A 26,677-nucleotide genomic window follows, 5' to 3' on the forward strand; every position below is an offset into this window, starting at 1 on the left:
CTCTTGCTGTCTTCCTTATATGCTCCTCCCACCCCTTCCCTGCCTCTTTCTCTCTGTCCTAGTTCTCAGGGTCTCCAGGATGAAGCTTTGTCTAATTACCATGCTGGCGTTTAATTGGAACAGCACACACAAACATGCAGATTGACTTGCTGAATACCCCTTACGTGCAGACACACTCTGCTCTCTATCCCATACAGATAGACACACACATCAGAGCCATTAAATGCATGCATTACACACCAAGCAAGTTAACATGCTCCAGTTATACAAATACACACAGCGTACGCTGAGGTTAGAGCCTGTGGAGTTTGTCCAGGTTGTATTGCAGCCACTGTGTATCTGGGCCTTCTGTGGAGCTAAGACGCGTTGGCTACAGTCACAGTTGATTTTGGCCTAGTTAGACCATGAGCTGCCTGTAGCAGCTCCCACTGTAGAGCTAGCTGTGTCATCTAAGAATGGGCAACAACAGATGCACATCGGAGGCAAAACGCCAGCCAGACATCTAAATATCATGCAGTGACTTTGGCATATTTTTAGGATCCTAGAAAACCATGCTCACTTATCGTTGGTATTTTACAATGCTGACTCTTGGTTTTAGTTGTTGATCCGTCTCAGAGGTTTTAACTTTGGGAAAAGGAGGTTTTGGCTGTTGATTACAAATTTGAGGTTCAAAACACATCTGTATCTAAAAGACAAAAGTTTTGATTCTTTTACATTCTGTTTTTTTTTTTTTCCATAAAATGTGAATAGCTTAATGGTGATGAAAGATGAAGGCAATTGACTGTTTAGCACCTGGCATTGGGAACATGTTTGAGTACATCAGCTTATTTTTCTTAAGATAATAACATACATAAGACTTAGCTGTGTGAGGAAGTATTTTTTATTAAAGAAATAGCGTATTTTCTGGACTATAGAGCCCACCATACTATAAGCAGCTAATATCTCAGCTGCTCTCGGTTTTCCTTAAGGACCCAGCAGAGGGCAGCAGAGGGCTGCGTCCTAATAAACCTGCTGGATTTTATTAGGACGCAGCCCCCCGTCTCCACAGCCGAACCATAGTTTCGTTAACGCCCAGTTTACCTGCAGCGGCTCTATTTCCCTCCTGTACTACCAGATCTTTAGCCCTCAACTTAAAAGCTGCATCATATGAATTTGAAGAAATGTCTCCGTCGTGCCTGCTGCTAGCATGTGCTTGTTCTATCTAAATGAAAATTAGCACTTTCTTCTTTGATTTCCAATTTTGACTTCCAATTATTCACTTCCTGCTAAAGAGCCCCCCCTGCTGGCTGAAGAAAAATCCACAGCAAAGCCGCAGCAGCCTGAAAGCCGCAGGGTTCAAAGTGTAGGGAAAAAGTCGCAGCTTATAGTCTGAAAAACACGGTACTATTTTTTTTTTAACATTAAGGTATTCAGAAAAACTTTCTTTTTTCCCCCTTCCCCTCTGCATTTTAGTCCTGCCCAGCCACACGTGTGGCACTCCTGGCCTTATTCCGAATGGAATTATCCATGGATCGAGATACAACATGGGAGACAAGATCCGATACAGCTGCGAGTCGGGTTTTGTGCTGGAAGGTCACAGTACCCTCACATGCATCGTGTCACCTGGCAGTGGAGCACAGTGGGACTTCCCATCGCCGTTTTGTCGAGGTATGTTTATTCTACCCTTCCAGTTAAAATACCACCAGAGTGCTGCTGATTTCGAACTGAGAGAAAAGTGATTGCTGTTAATCTGGCAAACGTTTTTCAGTGAGACCGAATCAATTCTGCTCTAGCTGCATCTTTAGTTTTAAAAGTAAAATAAAACTTTGGGGGAAGCATAGTAATAAGATATATAGTGAAGGTCATGAGAACTGAAGGACCTTAATATGAGGTCATGAGCTGAAATATGAGAAGCCCCAGTGTATTGATGTTCTTTAAAACTCATAAAGGTCTGACGCCAATTACTCTACAAACCGCAGTATGAACTGGATGGAGCCCAAAATCCCCAAGCAAAGACCCCTATTAATAACCTGGCACTCCACTGGCAAGAACACATATGTGAATCAGACGGAGGCAGTGTTATTGCTAAATAATTTGATTCAAGATCGGTCAGTTCTTCAATAGAAATGTGAGCTTAATCCACTGAATAACCAATAAAATGAGCAAAATAATATATTTTTTAAGATACACAAGCATGTTACTGTATTCTCTAAAAGCTTTAAGCCACCCACCACTCTGTCGTTCTACTTTGTTACCAAGGAGCAAGACAGTCAAGTATTTTAAAGTAGCTTAGATTAATAGTACTTCAGGCTTTCTGAAATGTTTCACTTAAATTTTAGCTTTTTTTTTTACTTATTCACTGTCCAGCTATTGCTAGTAAATTGTGCAGAGTGCTCAGAAAGGGGCAACTGAGCCTTTGGAGGACAAAAGAAGGAAAAGATCTATAGCAGATGAGTAATATCTGTAAAATACATCTATAGGAAAATAAAATCAAATCCAACAGATGCCCGTCACCCTTTAGCTGATCAACTACTGAATGCCCTATTGTTTTTTTCCTTTTGGTAATGACCTAGTTTGTGCAAACAGAGCTGTACAACATATTACAAATGTATTGTTACTGTGCTTAATATGCATATCACAAAGACCTACATGGACTGATAAAACATGTTTATTGTAAATAATTATATAATTATATTATATATGCCTGGAGTATATTTTTATGACTTGCTTAATTTTCAGCCAGTCATTTTCTGATGGAATGCAAATAAAACATTTTACTGCGCACTCTGTTTCTTCAGAGACGCTCGTTTCATTTTTCATCAGAAAGCAAAATTTAGGTTGAACGAAAATAGTTTTACATCTTAATCTGCCAGGTATATGAATAATTTTGGCCTTTATTATTCATAATACACATATCAATTATTGTAATCTTGTTAAAAAAAAAAGAAGCAAATAATTTTAACTTGACAGACATTTGCACAAACTGCATTTCTTTTGAAACATCTGTGTTATCTTTATTATCTTTGGAGACTGGAGAGAATGTGAAGAAATTGTGTCTTATTGACTATTTGTTCTCCTCAAAACAAAGAGGCTACACACAATTTCTAAAATAAAACAACAGAAAATTTGAGATCAAGAGCTTATTAATTCACATACTGGTGATTTTACTTAACAATTTTTTTTTCTAAAAATACAGCAAAAGTCCAAAGAAAAACTCATTAATCTCCAGAAAGCCTGAATAAATCCATATTAAGGTCACTTCAGCAGCTTACAGGAATTACCAGGTCCTTAAAAATAAAATAGAAAGAAGTGAGGGATAAATAATGCTTTTTGGTACAGCACAATAAATGGGTAAAAATACTTCGAATGTGCAAACTACTTACAAAGATTCAGCAATTGTTTTAAAATATTTTGATATGAATAAGCCATGTTAAACCGACGATACAAATTCAACAACACACCCGCTCCCCTTAAAAACGAACATTTTACTTTACAGTATAAGATGCAAGTTCTTTTTTTATCAAGTTCCCTCTTCTGTTGTCATTTTTCTATTTCTGTCTTTCATCTTTCACCAGCGGAGGGAGCATGCGGCGGCACGTTACGAGGCACCGCGGGTTCAATCACCAGCCCCGGATATCCAGCAGAGTACGACAACAACCTGGACTGCACATGGTCAATCCTCGCTGAACCCGGGGACACGATCGCTCTTGTTTTCAATGACTTCCTATTAGAAGACAAATATGACTTTCTGGAAATCAGCGGGACAGAAGCACCAAGCATATGGTAAGACTCTTGAAGTAGACAAATTTCAGTGCTAAGGGAAAAGAGGGAAAAGAAAGAGTTGTTAAGGATACGGGAGCCTTAGTGGGAATCAACAGGACTTGCCCAGCACATGCTGAGAGCTTTGTACACATGGAGAGAAAATGGATGCATACACGTACCACTGACATTTAGAAGGTTAATTACTGTATATATTAATACATGTTTTGCTATTAATCAAAAAATGACAGTGAATATTACTAACAGAAAGAATGGGGTTGGTGCAGCTTTAAAAAAAAAATCTTCTTTTCAACAATTTACCAGTGAAAAGAATAGTTGCCTTTTCGGTTCAATTTTCTTAATCGCATACACTCCGAAGAGCGTTTGTTATTAAAATACAAGTAATAGTGTTGTTGGGTTAGACGGCTGTAACTGCTCATTGATTAGCTACACAGGAGTTGTGTTGATTTTCCTAATTTATTCTAGTTCTATAGAGCAGGTGATGAATTGTCATGTTTTTCGTCCGCCATTTTCTGTGACTGAGTTGGAAAATTGGCACTTCAGAGCACATTCTGCTTTTTGAATTTAGAGCACTGCTGGAATCCACATCGGTTTGCTCAGAATATCACACATATGCATCGAAGGCTCAGAACAGGCCGTGGAAGCGAGGAGACATGCTCATGTTTAAGCATGGAGGGGTTTTCACTATTTCAACTCACTGAGAAAATCCTGTGAACGAAGAGCAGAAAAGGATGTTTGGCCTCGATAATAACAGATCCCCTGGACCAAATCTGCTTTAAGACTGACAGTAGATAAAAGATTTTCCATGCAGTTTTGGGGTTAGCTTTTGCTCAATTTTTAAAGTGATAAAATGTCTTTTGGTTAATTATCTAATACCAAAAGAAAAAAATCCACATTCTGTTGGATAACATTAGACTAGAAGACATAATTATCTTACTTTAAAGATAATTCATCCATCATGCATTGTGTTCAGTTGAAGTTATATAATAATAAAGCTTTAGTTATCTAAAATATCAATAAAATACTGCAAAGCAACAGAAAGTGTAAATTGTTTTCAATCCAGTAATTCAGATCAAATGCTGCCCTGTATGTTGTTTTTTTTCAGAGCTTATTATTTCAAGTCAATGCAACACATCTGCAGCAACAAATTTTCTACATTTTCTGTCTAAAAGCTCCTTATGAATGCAACTCTAAAATGGATTTTAAAGATTACAATTTTCTACTCCTGTGACTTTGACCAGTGCCTTCCATATATAAAAATAGTCTGTGATTGTGCCTTCTTAAAGAAACGAATTTGTCAAGAGACAAATTGGTCTCTTGGTCGAAAAGAATAGTAGTAAATGGAAACAAAGGGAAAAGAGAATAATTGTGCATTAAGCGCTGTCACTAACAGAGCAGCGCACATCACCCACCGTATTCTCTCGATACTATAGTGTTTATGTGTGTGCATGTTTGATGTGTGTCACGCCTTAAGTGGCCCTCTGACAGGGTGAGCTGTTGATCGTTCCACCAGACTTTGACAGATTACACACACTCAACTACTCAAACACAAAGCCTGGTCCTGACAGTGTAATATTAAAGAACCCCTGTCAGCCACACACTGCAACGCAGGGAGAAGATTCAACCTTTGGTAGTGAGATTACTCTCAACGTAGAGCTACCTCTGTGGTCATTTTAAATAAAAAAAAACCAACATAATATCAATCTGTTGCTCCTAAGTGGCAATGCAGCACAATGGTGTGTAAAGTTTTGTATCAAAAACAGAATTATTTGAATTATAAGCAGATGAAATATAAAACTCAAACTATTAGTGATGTCTTCCAGAGCCTGTTGGCACGTATTGATACAATGTGTGGTTCACTTTTCTACACAGGAGGAATTAGAAGTTGATAGACATTTCACTGAGAGATCTGGTCAGGCCATTTTAAAAATGACTGACACCTGACATGACCACTCTGACAGGACTTTCCTGTTTATTTGGGGCTTCTTCTGATTGGTTGTCCCAAAAGCAATTTCCTGTTTCATGTTCCTGTCTGGAATCTGGCAGGGTTGGCGTGATGCCGTAGCTGTCACATACACATACCCACAAATATGTGAACGGACAAACACTCATGCATAACATAAAACCAAAGATGACCTGGCAGACTGGGTTGGGGCTCTTACGTTATATCGCTCCAGGCTCAAGGCTTTATGTTGTGCCTTAAAGCCCACATTTAGCTCTTGAAGTTTTGTCCTTGTATTCTGATATTTGTTAGACACAAACGGGTAAACAAGAGATTTTAATGAGTTCAATAACTTCTGTCCTATTCTAATTATGTGTCTAGTTATGTGGCTCATTTCTTCATCGCAGTTCATGTTTATTCCCATTCAGCTAAACATAGATATATTTGTGTCAAAATCTGTTTTAGAGTTCTTCTGCCTTGACTTCCATGTTTAGCACAAATTTAGCTCAAGCTTGGCCCTGATGTCTCTTGACATTTTCTTTCTGACCTAAAATGCCTCAGGATTTACTGCAATTCGAATACTTTAATTCATTTAGAGTTTGGAGTTGGGACTTCACAGATTTTTAACAAATGTTCTAAAGGACTCAACTCATTTTTGAAACCATCATCCAAGGTTTCTTGAGGGCATCCTTGGACGATGGTTCCAGTACCTGGCAGTCAACATTGTTTCACTAAAAGGGCCATATGCAATGAGCAGATATACTTAAAATGTTTGTTAGAAACATAATAAAATACAGAGGCCTGACAGGACCTAGGATTTCCCAATAGATCATTACCTTAAGCATGGTCATGCTTCACCAGCATGTGTTTCACGAGGTCAATGACCAAGTCATCCACATGATGGAAAGCTGACCCTGGCTCACCAAATCTGGCTTTTTCTTGTCCGTCTCTTCTGACACTTTTGATCGGGTCCGGCAGTCATACTTTGCCAATTTGGGCAGCAGTACCTCTTATAGGATAAGACAACAGAGGCCAGCTTTCGCTTCCCACGTACATCAATGTGCTTTTCCATGACAAGGTCAAGATCCAGCGATCCTGACCTTGTCATGGACGGCCAGTGACAAGTGAATCTGTCATCGCTTGTTTTCTTTCATTCAACCGCTCTTTGTTGGTCATAACTACTGCATACAAACAACATTCCTCAAGAGTGCCATTTGTTGAGATGCTAAAATTCAACTGCCTACCCGTCACAAATTGGCTCTTGAATTAAACATGAAGTGGCAAAAACAAAGCCAAATTTAAAGTACAATTTGTTTTTCCAAAAAGCAAAAACTGAAATACAAAAACAAAAAAGACTGTAGCATACAGCATGCCAGTAGTTACATAATAATGCTTTTTTTTTTTTTTTTTTTTTTTTTTTTACTTTTAAAATAGCACGGTTATATTTTCATTATTGCATGGAATGTTTAATTGCATAGTGTAAGCTGTTTTCTGGTTGCTTCCTTGTCAACTTATCCAAATTGTATCATTAGAAGCACTGGACAGTAATCATGCAAGCTGATATAAGTTTCAATAAAAATTAAACTATGTCTGATGTTTTGAGCCTCAGGAACCCAGATCCTTTGTCTCTGTACAACAACTTCTACCTATCACCTTAGTTTCCATTCTTTTTTGTTAACCTTTCCAATATTTTGCCATACCCTAAGCTCCTGCAGCACTCCCCCTGGCTATACCTCGTCTTTGCTCTTCTCTTTCTTGTCTCCTTGTGCTCTTCCCTTTCATGATTTCAAGGCAGAGTATTACTGTTACTGTCAATTTCTTGTACTGAAAGAATCCTTTGTTTGCTCAAATACTCACTTGAATGACTGGCTTCGTTCTGTATTTTATCCCTCGTTTCTGTTCCATAATGATACCTGCATTAATTGGATTTTTTTTTTAAAACATGTTTCTTAGTTCTGACATTTCGTTAAATTGCTGCAAGGGATTATGATTTATATAGGCCAGACTTTCATAGAGACATATATTGTCTTTGATTTAAGGAAAGGTAAGATAAGATAAGGTAATTTTATTTATATAGCACATTTTCAGGAACAAGGCAATTCAAAGTGCTTTACATGAATTAAAAACAGACAGGAAGAATCATAGAGTTCCCCCTTTCTGTTCACTAACTTATTCAGATTTTTGTTAAATCTGATCAAATATAGATAGGTTTCACAGAGCATACCCAGAGTTAATGGGATTTTTTCCCCCCCTCGTTTTGTTTCTCATAAGTTTTGTTGTAATATAATCTTATCTAGTTGTAAATTCCATTAATGAATTGCTTTAGAGGACCTTGCTACTTCACAATGTCAGGGTGTTGAAAGATTTTCAAGCACATGGGTTTTTAATATTCCCTCATCATTTGCCTTTGAATTCTGAATGCGGTTTTTGAAAACACGCCATGAACCACCTGCACTTCAGTTTCTCTCTTTTGACCATCTTGAAGCAAAGCTGCAAACTGAACATGCTTTTTATTTTATCCACAGTAGAAGAAGCAGGAGTTTCTCCTCGAAGCCCTGATGTTTCTTCTTCTTTTTTTAAATCTGCTCATGCAGGTTGTTTTGTCTTAATTACAGTCCAACCTTTTCTTTATTTACCTTAACATCATTCTTTGCCAGTGAGGAAGATCTCTTCTCTTCACTTTGGTAAGTGGTTTGTTCTGGTTTTGACTCTGACTAATTCAGCTGGTGAAACAGTAGTTGCTTTACTTCAGTAATTGTTGAGTTTTATATTAATAGAAAAAACAAACTGCATCTTTGCTTGTCAAGTTTTATATTTGTTTTTCATCCCTATTTTCTCAAAGTTCACACTGTATATATTTATGCAAAAAATGTAACGGGAGGCTTTCCACACTTAACCATGGCTAAAAATTATATACATATAAAAGAGGCCGACTTATTTACACTTTATAAAACTAGAGAGCCATTTCCATCAAACAGTTATAGTTTTAAACTATAACTGTGGTTCTGTAACCTGTTATTGTGAAATAATGTTTGTGATCATAGTAAAAACAAATTTCCGTCTTTCTTTGTGTTCATCAGTGATTCTAGAAATATTGTAAATAACTCTTCAAATGAGCTTACAATGAAAAATGTTGGAATGTTGGCACTATCATTATTTATCTACAACCATCATATTTTTCCTGATGCGTAGATTTAACATATACCTCAGATATATTCCAGAAGACTCAGAGATCTGGGTCTAGCTACCCTGAAGTAGACCGCCAATTCAAAGATCACCAGAACATTTCTGGTCAATGTCTGTTCCTGGTCCAAGAGAAGCTTAAGGGAAAGCTAGAAGAATAAAGAAACTAAACTGAGCAATGCGATCACGCTCAGTAAATACTGACCCTCGGAGGACGTGTGCGATTGTAAGAATGCTAACCGTGTGAACAGAGCTCATATTTACATTGAATTTAAAGAGCTCAGAGACGGTCCGACAGCACATTTAGAGTAACCTTGTCCATCTGCTGGGACTTCCATGCCAGTTCCAGCCAAGCTTTGCCAAAGAGATGGGCTTAGACATTTTCACTCTGTGTCATGCATCTTGTCTGTTTTCCCATTTGCTCTCCCCTCTTGTTCTTCTGTTACATCTCATTTCACTGCTCCCTTTAGATCCTTAGCTTTCTCATCCTCTCCTGCTGTTTCCTTTTTTAGTTCTCCTCTTTTTATCTTCCCTCCTCCTTTGTGCTACCACCAGTCCTCTTTTACTCTTTTCTTCTTCTTGCAACACTTGTCCTGTTATTACATTTACATTTTAAATCATGTTTACTGCCTGTGTGTGTGTGCGTGTGCGTGGATGCGTGTATGTGTGTGTGTGTGTGTGTGTGTGTGTGTGTGTGTTTCTTTGTAAATGCGTGGGCATATTACGAGATTAAAAGTAGCTTTGTAGCCCAGTTTTGCTTTGAACACTTGAAACAAACAGCTATCTGTTGTGGATAATGTCTTTTAACTTTTCTGACTTGCATCCAGTCATTTATTTTTATAGAGCTATGTTTTGTCATCTTATAGCTGTGAATATCCACAGGGACTAGCAATAAGTGTAACAATGAAACAAGACTGCGAAACGTACAGCCAGGAGCTGAAGCCAGTTGGGAGGTTATGGGCACAGAAACTGTACCCCGATGGTAGAAATGTATGTCTTTCTCTTTGTGCTCGTGTTTCAACAGACAGCTGACAGCCTTGCAATGGAGAGCTTTTGTGTTTGTACAGAAATGTGCATTTTATAACCTTTGTTCTGTTTGTTTCTTGACTGTTTGTTTCTCCGCTTCTACTCCTCGCTTGTGGTCTTGCATTTTCTCTGGCTTTAGTCTAACAATGACTTCCCTCATGAATTTGTGTTATGGTTTTCATTTGTGTTGGTGTTTTAGGCCGTTTCTGGTTTATAGATCTTGCCATATTCAGTTCATGTTGTCACTGTTATTAAATAGAAAGGTGTTGCCAGAGGAGTTAATTGATTTGTGTTTTTTTTATTTTTCTTCTGTTGTGTTCTTTGTGCTATTGTATTTAGTTGTCTTACATCAGTGTTATTTGTTTTTCCCTTTAATTTGTAGTTTCTTTGACTCTTAATTGTCCCTTGTGTTAATTACTCTCTCCCTCGGTTTTTCTTCTTGCATTCTGCTATAGCTGTTCCTCTTCGCCTCAAGATCATTTAGTTTCTTTCTCATTGTCCCTCCTTGCCTTGGTGTCTAAACCCATTTTTTTCATTTTATTTTAGAGTTTTCCGTTTGCTTCCCGCGGTCCATGACCTGCTCTCTCTGCGTCTCTCTCTCCCTGCCCATCCTGATCCTGGTTCTTCTGGAGAGTTCGTCCCACTGAAAGTGGAGTTTTCATTCTCCGCTGTTGCCTCTTACTTTCTTAAGATTGAGAATAGCAACAAACTCAACATTTTATAGAGTTTCATAGTTTTTCCTTACACTTTTTTATCTGCTGAAATGTGTGGTGGAATATGATTTCCATTTTATCTTGAATGATTCTTTAAACAGAAGATAAGCTTGAGATAGACTAAAATGAGTGTCAGTGGATTTGGACTGGGCTTGCTTTATATTTCAAATTAAAATTAATTACTTTGAACTACATAAGCTTATAATTGTTTGAGTGATAATTCTGGTCCATTCTTTTTTAGATAATGTACTTGGAGTAGATTAGAGCAATGTTGAAACCTTGGCCTTTATGATCACTTAATGGATAGTTATGAAGGTTCAGATCATGCAGAGTCATGCCACAAACTTAGGAAACTCCATTAAATATGCATCTAAAAAAAGAAACAATAAGAAATTGATGTGTGAATTTAAAAAAAATAAATATTTTTTTGTATAAAGGAAGCAATTTTATTGTACATGTTAACACCAAAAATTAACATGGTTTTAGTAATTAACACTAACAAATATATCTGTCTACTAGCTGAATCACCATCTAACAGCTAGTATCACAGCTTTTGCTTTCAGTAACTTCAGTGAAACACGTCTGTCAGTCATCTGCCACCCTCTGACATGGATCTAAACACAGTTTCCTCAATTCTCACTTATAGCTATGAGGTATTTGATGGTATTTGATGGCTCTTGCATGTGCAGCCTATTCCAAGTTACTCTACAGCATCTCAAAGGAATCAGGATCTGGGCTTTGACTCCGCCCAGAACTTTCAATTACTTTTTTCTCAGCCAGTCCCAGGTAGATTTGCTGGTTGGTTTTGAATCATTGTCATGTTGCAAGGTTCAGTTTTGATTATTATTATTTTTTTCTTACCGAGTGTCTCACATGTTGTCTTCACATTAAATCTGTAGTCTGGCCTTCATGTTTTTCATGGAGAGCAAAGAGATTTCCTCCTTGCGTTCCTCCTGTGGACTTTAACTTGCTCAGTCTCTTTATCATTGCAGAGGCAGGTACCTTCATATCAACACTGGCAACAACCACAAACTTCTTTTTGCATCTTTCTTTATGAACTTACTTTGACAGCCAAACCCCGGCATGTCAGCATTTGTTTTGAACAACCTTCCTTTTTTTTTTTTTTTTTTTTTTTTACATTGCAATAGTTGGTTTAAAATTTCTTTGAGACCTCATTAGATCCCGTATCACACTCATAATCAGGCTTCTTTTTGAAGGCCTCACACAGCTCTTTTGACCTCACCATGATGTTTATTCTCACTTCACAGTCAGGAGCACGCCACACTGAAGGTCAAAGGTGTAAACAGGACAGACAACTTTCTAAATGCTGAGTAATTATGTGTGCAGCTGATGTGTTGAGCCTTTTTTTTTTTAAAGCCATTTAAAGATAAGAAATGTGGCTGTCCAACTGGATTTCCTTTTTTATTACATTTTCCACATCATTTTAAAAAAAGGATGTTTCTTTGGATTTTCTATTGCTACATTTGATATAACATTTAAAATATGTTAGGAGAGCACACAAGGTGAAAGCGATCCTAATTCATTCACATAATTGTCTGTATTCAGTTTGACATTTAACATTAATATTAATATGAATGCAATGCCAAACCATGAAATACTTTTCAGTTCTATTTTTTTGTCACCTAACAGTTCAAGTTCTTGCTGTTTTTTGTTTTTGTTTGTTTTCCCTCATCCATTCCTTACCTGTTTACCATCACTTGTCTCCTTCCAACTTCACTTTCCTTCTCATTTATCTCTGTTCGGGGCAGTCGGCATTAGCAGTGCTGTTCCTCATTTAGGCTTGCCTTTTCGTCTCCCCTTTTATCACTTTTGACCTCTGCTCACAGCTACTAAGTAACATCTCTACTCTCCATCATGTAAGTTACTCCCTTCCCCCATCACCTCCTCTCACGTGTGTTTCATCCGTCAGTCTGTTTTTCTCTGTCTGTATTTTTCAGGCCTTGTCTCTGATTTTGACAAGCTCTCCTTCTCTTGACAGATAGAAATGGCTGTAGATTTTTTTTCAATCTTGTCCTTCATGTCTTTGCTCTCCTGTCCATCTTTGCTGCCACCCAAATCCTGCTCAGTAGTGTGTTTCATTTCCATTCAATGTGTCTCTCGTCTTTCTTTCCTTAATCAGTCTTTTTCTCTCTTCATCCCTCATCTGCTCTTTTTTTTCTCTGTCAGTGTCATTCCTTTTTCCTTTTCCTGTCTAACTTCTTGTCTTTTTCTACCTCCACTGTCAAATGTTTGGGAGCTTGCCTAGATAATGGAAATCAAGGACCAAATGCAGGAGTTTTTGTTTTTCCCTATAAGTCGCTTCCCCATCTTGCTGATCTTTTCACATAATGACTTTATCTATTTCATTTAGCAAAGCTACATCATCCATCAACATGTCATAATCAATTCTCGTCATTTTCTCCTTGCCCTTTCCACAACTCCATTTTTCTCTACAGTAGAATTTAAATTACTCCCTCATTAGTTTGGATGCCCAACGTAGTAATTATGAGAAAGATATCACACAATCAGGATCAAAAAGTAACAAGTGCAGCAGGACATAACTGGCTTGAGCAATAAATATGCTGTACATATATCAGTATCAGTTTTCCTAAAATCATGAAGGCAAAAATAATATTAAATTTAATGTGCATGTTGAAACAGTTTGAGGAAAACATTTTTGAGAGTATTTTTTCCTCTACTGTTTTATACAGTCGATTTGTAAAGAGAACAGCACATTAAGTTGTATATGAAGAAAATGTAGACACACATAGTGACAACATATAGATTGCACATGTTAAATTATTTTATGATGTGTCTGAACAGTGAGGAGTGCAAAGCTGTCTTACTCACAACAAAGAAAGGACATGGAAGCCTCCTTGTTTCTTTATGACAAACGGATTGGACCATGTCTGGGAAATAAACGTGTCAGAAGGAAAAACAAAGGCCATTTTCAAGGTCTTTTTTGAACTAAATAAGTGCACTTACGGGTAAACTAGCCTATGAAAGAAATCTATGGGCTTCTTGTGACACATAAAAGTGTCACTTCTTAAATGTGCAAGGATTTTGTTTATGCAGTTTAGCAAAGAACAAGGATATGCAGTACCTTGCAAAAAGGGTTGTACTTGAATTATTTTCCATTTTATGACTTTAAAACAACCAGTTTTCAATGTGTGATTTAAAGTGATTTTTCAACATGAGGTGCTTAAAATACAAATAAAGTAAAAAAGTATAGACATTAAACATTTTTCACAAATAGGATTTGTGGCCGTAGCTATCGCTTCATTCAACTGACATTTGCTACAGCTTTGCTGGAAAAGACATACCCATGAAAAAATATGTCTCTAAACATATTTTTTTTACATTTAGAGACCATAAAAAATATACTCTGTTACAAAATAACTCATTCAGATTATATGGAGAGCAGATGTGCTCTTCAAGACTTTCCAGATTATGATGTTTGGATTGGACTTTGAATGAGATATTCGGCCCTATCAGGTCTCTTTGTTTTTCTTTATCTTCTCAAAACTGATGTATTTCAACACACATGGTTGTAAAGACTGCTGGTGGATCAATTTGTTGTTTATTTCAAATGTGTGCCTAAGTGTTTTCACAGTGGCAACCTGCTAACTGTGTTTTGGATATATGCTCTTGGTTCATCTTTTCTCCCTTTTACCGCCTCTCCTATTTTGCTCCTGAAGTTTTCCTCATTTGTGGCTTTCCCTCCTTACTCTTTTTTCCCGTCCACTCGTTATACTTGCAGCACATTAAAGCGTAACTGTAGTTGCTTTTGTTACTTTAGGGCGGTCGGTAGAACTTTTTCTTTTTTTCCCCTCTTACATCATGTCTCCTCTTCCCTTAGTGCACCATTTTCCCCTCTTCTTTTATTTTTGTTACTATTGCTAAGGTTGCCTTTAGTAACAAAATGTGCAGAGGGCTAAAGCTGATGTAATACATGCGCATACTGAAGGCTACACGCTTATCATTTTTTTTTTGTTTTATGTTGCTATAAAACTGATTTTGTTGAAAGGGACCATTGATCTACTTATTTCCCTCCTTTTATCTCATTTACAGAACTTTTGAATTAGCTCTTTTCCCTTGGTAATACATAAGAATAATAACAAAATTGTAAAGGGGATAACTGTAAAATTCTATGATTTATCTGATAAATATCATGTGCATGAGAATACATTTTCTTCCTGGAGTGAGGTTTAAGACTTTGGACGAATTTGGAAAAACGTCTCTTTGTAACTCAATGAACCAGTTTAGCAACATTAGAGACTATTAAAAACACACATTTTGATATTGTGTCAAAAATCTTTGAAAGGATCATAGATGGCCCTTTGAACATATAAGATTGAGTGTAAAGTTATAAAGTCTGGTCAAAGTTGCATTCTGTTTTTAAAAACTATCAGGCAAACTAAAAAGTCATGTAAGCAGATTATCAGTTTTGATTCTCACAAAAAAATACAAACAAAAACATGGATATGCCAGGTTTTAACCCAATAATGATAATGTGGAAGCAATTTTAATTACCAATCTGTGTATTTAGACTTTTAGTGAATTAAATTCAATATTGTTTTGAAATTTAGATCAAGCACATCAATTATATCACATTAATCTCTTAAAGAAGCGTCAGTGCAAGCTTCTAGTATGATTGGTAATTTAAGATGTTAGTTTTTATTAAATTCCTTATTGTTTATTTCTTGACTTCTCAGTGTCGTCTTTTACAAATTGTGGCCATGATTCACTTCCTTTCAGGCTGCTTGTTATTGTTCTCTTTCTCACAGTGATTGGCAGGAGCATGTCAAAAAGACCATTAAGTAGACCATAGCAAATCTAATTATATGTCCTCTGCAACCTCTCCTATTGATTGTGTTGATGCCGGCGTCTTCTGTCTTCCATCTGCTCCAACTTCCTGTAGATATGCTTCATGTGGAACAGTTTGAGCTGCTCTGCTACGAAGAAAAATAGCTGCTGGTTATTTAGGTCTTCTTCCAAAGTTAAATAAGTAAATATTTCAATACTTATGAAATAAAGTGTAGGCAGACATTTTATTAGAATCCAACTCAACTCCCTCTCCTGATATAGCCGTGACATTGCTGTGGAACAGAAAAGGGAAATACACGTGTTACTACTTGATGAAAATGTATACACTTTTGTCAAAGTTGCTCGATCTTTCAGTGGATGTTTATTAATGGAATCACAGACAAATGTGACATGTGAAATAGAGTTTACTCTCATGAAAAGAAGAGTGTCACATTTGCCAGAATCTGAAACTAAGGAAAACACTTTTTTTTGGTCAGTGGTTCCCGTTGTTATAGGTTAATTTTTTATAGCATTGCAGCCATAAAACACTTTGTGGTTTCCATACATAAATTGACCAGAAACTCTAAAAATAAACTGTTCCAGATTTTGTGTTTTCTCTCAAAAATATTTCATAAATAATACAGAGAGCCACTGAAAAGTGTGACTACACACAAAAAAACACATTCTTCATTTTTCTCCTTTCTTGTTGTCTTTAATTTTTTTTGTTTTGAATTTCATATTCTCCAAAGGAAACAACTGGATATTGCAATGACATGAAAGCACACTTCAACAAATAATTGTAACTTCTTTGAACAAATATTTCAAATGCTGGATTAACCTGGTTGCTGAATTTTTCACACCTTTTGCTCAAGCACTTTTCATTCGGTTCTTTTTTGGCAGGATTCTATGTCCATACCACATCTTGACTTGGCCGTATTTACCCATTCGCCTTTCCAAATATCGTTGAAGCTCTTGTAAATAGCCGACCCCACAGTTTCCCATCAGATTTTTTCCAGAGCCAGGCTCAGTCGTTACAAAACGTTGATCTTCTTTTGATAAAGCCCTTTTTTTGTTGAACTGGATGCATGCTTGAAATCACTGTGGTGCTGAAAAATGAAATCCTTCCTCATCTTCAGCTTTCTGTCAGATAACCACAAGTGTTGGGTAAAAACTGATTGGTATTTCGAGCTGTTCATGATTGCATTTAAGTCAAAACGTCCAAAGAAATCAAGAGATTGTCAACACATATGGAGTACAACCATTGCTTTGTTCTTTGGCTTCTTGGCAGCCTCCCTGAGCACATAAATAATGTAAAGGAGCAAATGTCAGTATAAGCCTGGAGGAAAGCCAATTAGACGTTTTTCAGGTTATTCAGAATCACTCTGGATGATGTACCCGGGAAGATTAAACTAAATTAAAATGTGAATAAAACAAAGTAAAGATGTGAATAACTGTGCTACCAGGCTGTTGCTGCTTGGTATTTTTCTTTTTATTTATTTTTTTTCTTTAGTTTTGAAGTTTGAATGTGGACAAAATATTTCTAAATGAAAGAAGAAAATGATTAACATTGATTTATCAGGTTTCAGTTTTTCCACATCCCATAAACTTGAAATACCTAACAGGGGTGTGCTCTCCTTTGATACACTGATGGATGTGCTGACAGCAAAGGACTATCATGTGACAGAATTCCCCTTTTCTGCTCTGCATCCTGATTACTGTGTCTCCTGCTGTTTGTGAAGCATATAAATTGAGAACATTTTTCACAGCAGTAGTCGATACTTCTTAGATCTATAATGGTGCAATCTGTAATTACATGGCAGTTTTTTCCTCCAACCATTTTCTGGCACTCTGTGTGCTTTCCTTTGTACCAAGAGTTGAAATATTTGAAGATGGTCTTTCATTCGAAACTAAGACCTCTTAGCTTCCACCCCTACCTTCAAGGAGGGTTTATTCTTCTGTCTAAGCTTTTGCATCATATTCACCATTATAGAAAACGGTCGAACCACAACAATGACATATTTTCTATACATTGGAGAATATAAGGGCTGTGCTTTTGTGTCCAAGAGGTGGATTCTGTGGAAAAGCTTAAGTCTTGCTTTTAAGGGTTTAGTTTTCCTTTTTCTCATCTTGTTCTGTATTCTGAAAAATTACAGTCTTTCACAAAATTCAGTTTAATTCCAGATATTAATTAAATGAATTTTAACTTTGCGTCTGTTGACCACAAGGGATTTTGCTTTGTTTTTAATTCCAAATTATTATATTTGTATTCTTCCAGGCTGACAGGTACAACTCTTCCCTCACCAGTGATATCGAATAAAAACTGGCTTCGGATACATTTCACCTCAGACAGCAATCACAGAAGAAAAGGATTTAGTGCTCAGTATCAAGGTATGTTACATTTTTTCCATTTTTATGATGTCGGTTTTCGAACTTCTTGGTGTGCAAGGAGAGGGGTACAAAAATGTAATCTTTAAAAAAAACAAAACATTTTAAGCAGTTAGATTTAGTTAAGTATTAAGAACTACAAATAATTACTTAGAAAATGTGCAGTATATGATTTTAAAGTAATTCTACTATGTGCTTAATCCAAGTGCCATTAGCAAGTCTTAAACTTCAGCAGCAGAAGATTTCCCAACTTGTTGCATCACATCCTTCACACATGTGGCTGGTTTTCTTTCAGATACGCTGCAGTAACCTTTTTGTTAACTTAAAAATGCAAGTGTCTATTTTTAAGGTTAGTTTAAATAAACATGAATATATTTTTAATTCCACACTGTTAAAAACTTCTCTTCCAACATTATTTGACTATAGCATATTCGAAGTATATATAAAGGAATATCTTTTACAGCTGCAGAATGTAATTTTATTTTAAAAAAAAAAGAAGTTTTTTTTTAACATATTTGTTAAAACAGACAGCTCCTTGGTTTAAATAATAGGCTTGGTTTTTTCTCCCCTTAAGAATAAACACCTTAATTAAAAACTGTATTTTGTTTTTACTAATATTTAAATTTGTTTGATGTTCTGAAACACTGAAGTGTGACAAAAAAAAAAAAAGAGAACAAAACAATACAGAATGGGGCTATCCGTTGTGCTTTTGACGTTATTGCATGCTAACTTCAACATGTTAAAATGATGATAAATCGTGGCATATTACAGTTAAATTAATTACTCTGTGTTGAAAGCATTAGATGAAGGCTGGATGTCCTAAATCACAGGACTTGCTAAACTTTTTATTGTTATATAATAATGTTATAGTTTGGCATTAGCACTAGCATTAGCATTCGAAAGTTCATGTTCCTGGTCAGGTTTAATTGGTTTCACCTATCACATGCAACCAGATGAACCAAATGCTGTCTGTCTTTCAGGCTAACTGATGTCCTTTCTAGGCTTGTTTCCTTTACTCTTTCTCTCTTTTTCTTAGCTATCGGTCTGTTGCTCTTGCCATCGGTGCTTTTCTTTATGTGTGTGTGTGTGTGTGTGTGTGTGTGTGTGTGTGTGTGTGTGTGTGTGCGTGTGTGTGTGCGTGTAGAAAACAGAGAGTGAGAGAGAGAGAGAGAGAGGGAGAGAGAGAGGAAGAGAGAGTGAGACGTGTTTTCATGCCAAGCCTGTCTCTCAGTGGAGTTTAGTTTGGTTGTAACACAGATTTTTTCCGTTATCCTCTGCAGTGGTGCCACTTAAGATAAAATAGATGGAATAAATTTTAATGACGCTCCTTTCCCACTTTTTCTCCTGACTTTTCCTGGTTTTTTTAATTGATTTTCATATTTTCCTTTTATGCTTTTCACATTTTACCACCACAGTATAAACTGTATGCTAGAAATGACATTGATCATAAGACGGGATTATTACACATTGGTGAAATGCAGCAAATGGCACCCTGGGGGTAAAGAAAAGTGGTGTAGGAAAAAGACGTACAGCAATGAAAGTTTAATGGAGTATGATTTATAATTAACCGTATAACCCCCTTTTCTTCTTGTCTCTGCAGTGAAGAAAGCCATAGAGTTGAAGTCCAGAGGGGTAAAGATGATGCCCAGCAAAGACTCCAGTCACAAAAATGCTGTCTGTAAGTACTCTATTACCGCCAATATTATTATGTGTGGTATTAGATAATCTTATAAATTACTCAATTTGAAACAGACCTGGCAACATGCACACACACACGCACACACTGTGCAGAAAAGAACACAAGGTGCATTTATCTTTCATGTGGCAGAGCCTGAGATTTCATCTATTTTTCAGAGAAGTTGACCTTCTTTGAGATAAGAATTAGGAGCCATTTTATATTTTTTATTATTTGTGCTAGAGCAAGAAGTATTACGTTTTTCTCAATCAGAAAAGAAACCGAGCCGTTAAAATTCCTGCTTTTCAGTCGCTCCATGCCAGCTACCAAAAACCAGACAGAGAAGTTTTCATGTAGCCTTTGCACAAAAAAACGATAAGACAGTAATGCTAGAGTTTCGCTTTAAGTAGACAAATACTGATAAAAGTATTCACTTAGTGCAAAACCAAAATGTCTGTTTTGTTCACTCATATTTTACATAAAATTGATTCAGTGGATAAACTGAGAGGCATGCATAACAAAAGTCACAGCTTAATATTATTTGCGTTAATGCTTCAAATGTCTAGGTAAGCGCCTCAAAGTTCAGACAGTTTGATGCAAACAAACATATAATCACACACTGATTTATTAAAAACTAAATACCCCATTTTAGCTGTTTACACAACATTTATATTTTGAAAAATTCTCTTCTACTTGCTTGCCTTAGACACATTTTTTAGAAACCTGAATAAATTAATTTTATTGCTATTCATTTTCACCTGCTTATTGTTTGTTTTCATGTCTATAACTTAAAATTTTTAAGCCATTTTCAAGCTTCTGGGTGAAGAACGATACACAAATACAATACATAAAACACAGTATGCCATTATTTATATGCTTTATTATCTGATTTCATGGTGTTTCACAAGGGAATATACATATTACATGAAATGTCAATACACCCATGAGATCTATGAGTTGTATTGCACCCATTGGTCCAGATTTTACTGCATATGTCTTCTCTAAAGCAATTTAAGTCTTACTCCACCTGTCCAATAACGATTGTACTTTCTTCATTATGTGGATCTGAAAAAAAAAAATAGGATAATGTCAGTTAACTGAGCAACCTGGGGAATCATTAAGCTTTAATTTAACTTAGTGCAATAATAATTAAAAAAAAAAAAATATGTGGCTTTGAGAATGGATCCCAAAGCTAAAAAGGCTCACATATTGGTGTGGTGAGATTACCAGAGCATATATCCATACAAAGTTAATAAGGCCTACAGTCAGGTCAACTTCTGATTTTGAACTGGTCTTTGAACATCACTTTTTGTGCGGCGCGTCTCTCCCAGTGGCAATATAATGACTCTACAGTGGAAACTTTACTGTCTTTGTGCAATACATAATCATTATAAAGGAACACAAGATGACGGTAATGAGTTTTATCTATCTAGAGAAGCGAGTGCTTATAAATCATAATCTAAAAGAATGTCTACAACAGCCTCTTACTTATATTAAAGCACAGTTTGATATGAGCACAAAGAGAGCTATGTGTTTAAAAAGGGCCTTATATGAAAAAAAAATCCTTCAAAAGCTTAATTGGTGGAGTCCCAAGCTGCACTAAAACACAATGTAATGTAGCAACATTAAAATAAAAGACTGAACAGTAAGATAATATAACATATTTAATTTACGTAAAAGCAACTTCTTTTGTTCGTACCTTCCTTAACAGGAATGTTATCTCATTGTGTGGATGTTTCATAATTAGAGAGGCTGAAAGATTATGATTAAGGATTTTTACTCTCCAGACAATGACCTAGAGCTATAATGAATCATCACTGCGAGAGTGTGATTTATAATGAGAGTCTTCTTCTGGGTACTCAGGCAACATGGTGCCGCTCTACAGTCCACTTAAATGAATGACCACTTCAAATTAAAAATTACAAGATCAAACAACATCCCAGGTAGAGCTTTGTGAGAAAAAAGCCTTGCGAGGTAAGTTCTCTTTGGCATTAGAATATTATAGTGATCCTGTGTGTTAAATACACACGACACATGTGGTAAATACATGGCTGCGTACTTCATGTCTAAGGTAGATTGACCTTTTGAGCAACGAGAAGGTGAAGAAGAGGCAGCAAGACAAAGTCAGCAGAGGAAAGCATGTGATCTTACCGCACTTCACACATTGCTCTCTTCATCCAACGGGCACCTTAAGAGTACCTTGAAAGCTCTTACCTTGAAAACCTTATTTGATCACAAACACACACACACACACACACACACACACACATACACGCAAAAACACTCTTTTCTTTACTTCTTCCATTACTCACAGTTTCAAATTCAGCTTATTTTATGAGGGTTAAAGCTGCAGTCCGTCGCTTCTGTAGAGAGAATGTTTGAATTTGTTAAAACTGTCATCATGTCATGGCGGTATGAGACAGATAATCTGTGAAAAGATCGATCTCCTCCACTGCCTCCCAGTGCTGCTACTATCATCTGAAGAAATTCACAGCTCCAGACCAAACACAACCAATCAGAGCCTTGAGACGGGGCTTGGCACCATCGATCAAACTCATGCGCTAATGGCGGAGAATCAACTTACTGTTACAGGAAAACCGTTTAACTGCCATCATTGGTGGCCATGCTAACTAGACTGAGGATTCATAATAGGCTATGCTAGCTGCAGCGTAGCACACATCAAGGGGGAGGATGAGCGATTGATGAGTGGTCAATCAAAATCAGAAGATTTTGATTGACCACTCTCCTCCTGGCTCTGATTGGTTGTTTCTAGTTAGCACTGGGAGAAGGCAGATGACCATTTTTTTCTTTTTTCATAAATCATACCATACAGTCACAATATAGTCTAAAAAAATAGTTACATACTGTAGCTTTAAGCATAACTATGCCTCAATTTGTTCCCCCCCAACTGCTTGGGAGGAGTCAAGTTACTAGCAAGAAGGAGGAGCTTGCACGGCGCACCACTGCTGCAAAGGTTTACCTCAGTATATTATACCCAAGCTGCATTCTGAATAATTTGCACATGCTGCAGGTCAGTGATTTAATGAGGCAAATCTCTAAAAAGCAGGGTCAGCACAGACAGTCACCACAGAGAAAAAAAATATTCCGCAAATTCCTAAAAAGTTGACTTTCAGAGATGAAACGTTTGCTGAAGACACTTTGATGATATTGAAATGACGCCGTGCATCATAAGCTTGTGTTTAAATGATGAATAGTCTTTTAAGTGCAAATATGGGATTAAGTCAGCGTGAGCAGTTTTGACATCAACCCAAAAGTCATATTTGTCATCTTTTTTCCTGTAACAATCTCATGTTGTTTTCATGAGCTGGATTTGTTTCTGCAATATAAACCTTGTGTTTGATGCCAATGAATGCCATTTGAACATGGGCGGGAGATGGAACGAGCGCACTGAGAGATACTGAAAGAGAAAGTGTGCATTTGAATGTTTGTGTGATGATTTTTGGACAGAACATCAAAAACACAGTCGAGCAAAAAAGACAGCTTGTTCTGTTTGCATCATATCTCACACAAACATGCACACACAATGTCTATACACGCACAAAGCCCAGAGCACACACACGAAATGCAGTCACACAAACACGGCAAATCATTCATCCATCTTTTATGCTGGGATGCACAAAACTTCGGCTTCCCTTTGTAAATTACAGCTAATGTGTGTGAGACGAAGAAGCAGGCCGAGCTTACTGAGAACGCAGAAGTAGAAAGAGGAAAAAAAATGAGAGAAATGATATAGGAAAGGACAGGTAGAAAGAAAAAGGGAAGCCCAAAAAGGCTAGATGTTTCTTTTTCCTCGGGTTATATTTAAAGCCCTGCAGGATATGTTTTTTCCCCCCTCCTTTGTACTTATGTGCTGTCTTTTGAGCAAGCTTTTCCCTTCAAATTTTTGTGACTTTCTAACCAATATTATTCATCCAGAGAGTTCCATTACGACAGAACTGGTCTAAACTGGTTTCTGTCAAGTTGTCTGGTCTAATTTACATTCACATTCCATGTTCGGCATGCCGCAGGTGCTTCCAGCTGCTCGAGAACCAATGCAATATTCTGAATATAAGATAGATACAATTTATCATGTGTTTTGCATTTGTGCCGTTTTAAAACTTCCTCTAAGCAGATTGATGATTCAAAGCGAAAATGATACACTGCACCAAGAAGTGAGAAGCATTCTCACGCTCAAATCTCTGCAGATAACTTAAAAGTTTAGTCTGTCATTTTGATTTTATGCAAAGCCCTTATGCAATTAATTTTGCATTGCTTCTATTAAGCCTTTGTGTCATCGTCACCCTAGATTATTTAAGCTGCACAAGAGTTACTTCCCATTAAAAAAAAAAAAAAATGCTAACGGTCTGTTGCTTAATAAAACTTTGAAGCAAGATCCTGAAGGCACGATATTAACATTTCGAAAGCTTAAGTTTGAAAGCACTAAATAACTTAATAACTTGTGAAAGTAAGAGCATGCAACCCTTCCGACCCCACTGAGGAAAGGGGTGTACAGAAAATGGATGAATGGATGGAGTAAGAGCATGCTATGTAGAGATCTTCTTTTATTTTGTGAATGCTCTTAGAAAACATTTTCAAATCAGACTGTAGTTGTAATGCTTATGGATTTCTTTGTAAAGTAAAACTATTCACCAGAATCAGCTTGACGTCGTTTGTTACTATACAAAGCAAGAACAAAGGAAAATTGTAGAGGAAAAGTGCTGATAACTTGACATTTACCAATAATGCATAATGGCATCAAAATATCATTAGACATTGATGTGACGTTTAACACTACACTTAAAACTATATGCAACTGAAACTAGATGTTTCCCCTCTCTGACGTTTAATTTATCGAAATGAATGTTCAGTGTTTTAGAAAGGTTCGCACTACACCAAATCACATCTGTCAAAGGCAACACAAATTAACATAAAATGCTGTTTTTAAATGCTGGAGCTTAATATTAAGGAGGAAAACAATGCAAACCTTCATGGCTCTGTGTGAAAAAGTGATTGACTGCCCCTGCGCACGCTTCAGGACCTGGAATGAAAGGGAATGTCCGGCCATCTGTTTGTGACCTCAAGCTGAAACAAACTTGGTCTCTAACCCATCTCTGAATGGCTGGAGAAAAACAGAATGAATGCTTTGCAGTGACCTAGTCAAAGTCTTGACCTGCATTGAGATGCTGGGGCGTGACCACGTGGCAGAATTCAAACAATTCTGCAGAGATGAGTGGGCAGTGGGCCAGGATTACTGTAAAAGACTCAGTGCGAGTTATTGCAAACGCTTGACTGCGTTTTTTGTTGCTAAGGGAGGCACAACCAGGGGCTATCGCTTTTTTACACAAGGACATTTAGCTTTGAATTTTTTTATTTTCTGCAACCTGTAAAATAATATTTTCCCATTATGTGTATGTCTAAGAATGAAAATGGATCATAAATATGAGTGGACAAAACAATTGCATTGATTGAGACAATCTATTTGAAAAAACAAAAAGTAAGTCACTAATATTTCTGTATCATTTCCTTTGGCTATAACATTTAAAATAGTCTGCAAATTCAATATGTATAGTATTGTGGATCCTTATTGTCAAATCAAATCTATTTATCTCTTTCTTTTCCTCTTACTTCTCCTGCTACCACTTTCTCAACTTCCCTCTCTTCCTTCCTGAGACTGAGAATTGTATTATGTCTTGATCTTCTTCACAAACCGACGTATTGCTTACAGTTGCCTGTATTCATATTGATTAAATATTTGAAATCAATTGTTCTGTAAATACTGTACAGCCCTGTTGTATTTCCTGGCAACATTCTCTTTCTTTCAGTGAGCCAGAGTGGCCTTGCTGGTGACGTTTGTCCAGATCCCGGAGTTCCTGAAAATGGCAAAAGGATGGGTTCAGTCTTCCAGTAAGTTCATTTTCTCTTTGCAAACTGAACTTTCAGAGTGGCACGGCTGGAAGATCATTCCAGTCTCCAACATTACACTGGAGTAGACTCCGTGTATTAACCTGAAGTTGGTAATGAAATCATTAAAATGTAAGAAAACAGGTGCTTTGACCACTGGCAGGTAAAATTAATTACTGTTCACTCTGCAATGTTCTGCAGGCAAAATCTACGTCCTGTGCCACTTGCCACCCACGTCAAATTGTTACCACCCACACAAACAAACCAACGGAGACTGAAGTGTTATAAAAATAATCAAGGTTTGCCGGGGACGTGTTGTTGTTAAAGCACTAGCTTTTAGATGTGGGATATGTGATATAACCACCGAGGCTTAAAGAACCTTTGATTTAATTTATATTTTTAGCCTTTTAAATCCTCTAAAAAAAAAAAAAAGATCTGTTGCCTGTTAGTCAGACAAGTCTTTTGATGGTTGATTTGTGTCACCTAAAGAACAGCAAATAATTGTCTGCAATTAACAAACAGATGTAAACAAAGTGGTAAGGTAGGCTTGCCGGGTCGAAGGTGGAGCTCACTTTACTCTGTTACATGAACCCAATTAGCATTCTTATGTTGTCAGGGTCGCATGCTGATCCAAAGTCTGTCTGGCCTCTTATCTCATCACATCTGATTTTGTTCAAAACAACATAAAGCCTAAACTACAGCAGGAGGTTCCGAGAAAGATTCACTGTTTTCTTTTTACACTGTCAGAGTTTTGGTTTCAAGCGGTGCTAGGAGCTAATAAAAACAGACCACACCACTGAGCGTGCCAGTGAACCGGGGCTGTGGTCTGAAGACCGAAGATCAGAGAAGCCTGCTGGCACTGAGCTGAGAAAGAATAACAATTTCACGTCGGTGAAAGCTGAAAAGTTTATTAACATTAATGACAGCAACTATTTGATGCTTTTAAATGGCGCCTCCTTCTTTCAGAGGAGCAGGGAGCAAACTAGATCCTCGAGCAGAGATGATCTTTTATTTCACGTAGCCATGACATTTCAGCATTTTCAAATATGAGTGCTCACAAGTTAGAATGAGTAAATAAATTATGACATTGCCGTACATGGAAATATACATTTCCCAAATGTTTAATATACCTTAAAATTGTTCACATTTTGTAACAATTTAGGTTTAAGACTTTAGTGAACTTTTCTGTGATGAACCCCACACGGAGCACTGTAATATTAAGGTGAAAAAACGGGATTCATGATTTCCAAGTATTTTTTTTTTTTTTACAAATAGATAAAGTGTGTT

At 36.9% G+C, this 26,677-nt stretch overlaps 1 protein-coding gene across 1 annotated transcript in view; it reads left to right on the forward strand.

Moving 5' to 3' along the window:
• Nucleotides 1–26,677, forward strand: part of LOC103136602 (CUB and sushi domain-containing protein 1) — a 444,439-nt gene that overhangs the window by 223,802 nt on the left and 193,960 nt on the right. Inside the window, exons 4-8 of the mRNA XM_007549920.2 lie at nt 1,453–1,647; nt 3,555–3,762; nt 17,705–17,817; nt 19,415–19,492; nt 25,312–25,393. Of these exons, the coding sequence (XP_007549982.2) occupies nt 1,453–1,647; nt 3,555–3,762; nt 17,705–17,817; nt 19,415–19,492; nt 25,312–25,393 (676 nt within the window). The remainder of the gene's footprint in view (nt 1–1,452; nt 1,648–3,554; nt 3,763–17,704; nt 17,818–19,414; nt 19,493–25,311; nt 25,394–26,677) is intronic.

The sequence above is a fragment of the Poecilia formosa genome, unplaced genomic scaffold, assembly GCF_000485575.1.
Source record: "Poecilia formosa unplaced genomic scaffold, Poecilia_formosa-5.1.2 Scaffold33, whole genome shotgun sequence".
Taxonomy (NCBI): Eukaryota; Metazoa; Chordata; class Actinopteri; order Cyprinodontiformes; family Poeciliidae; genus Poecilia; species Poecilia formosa.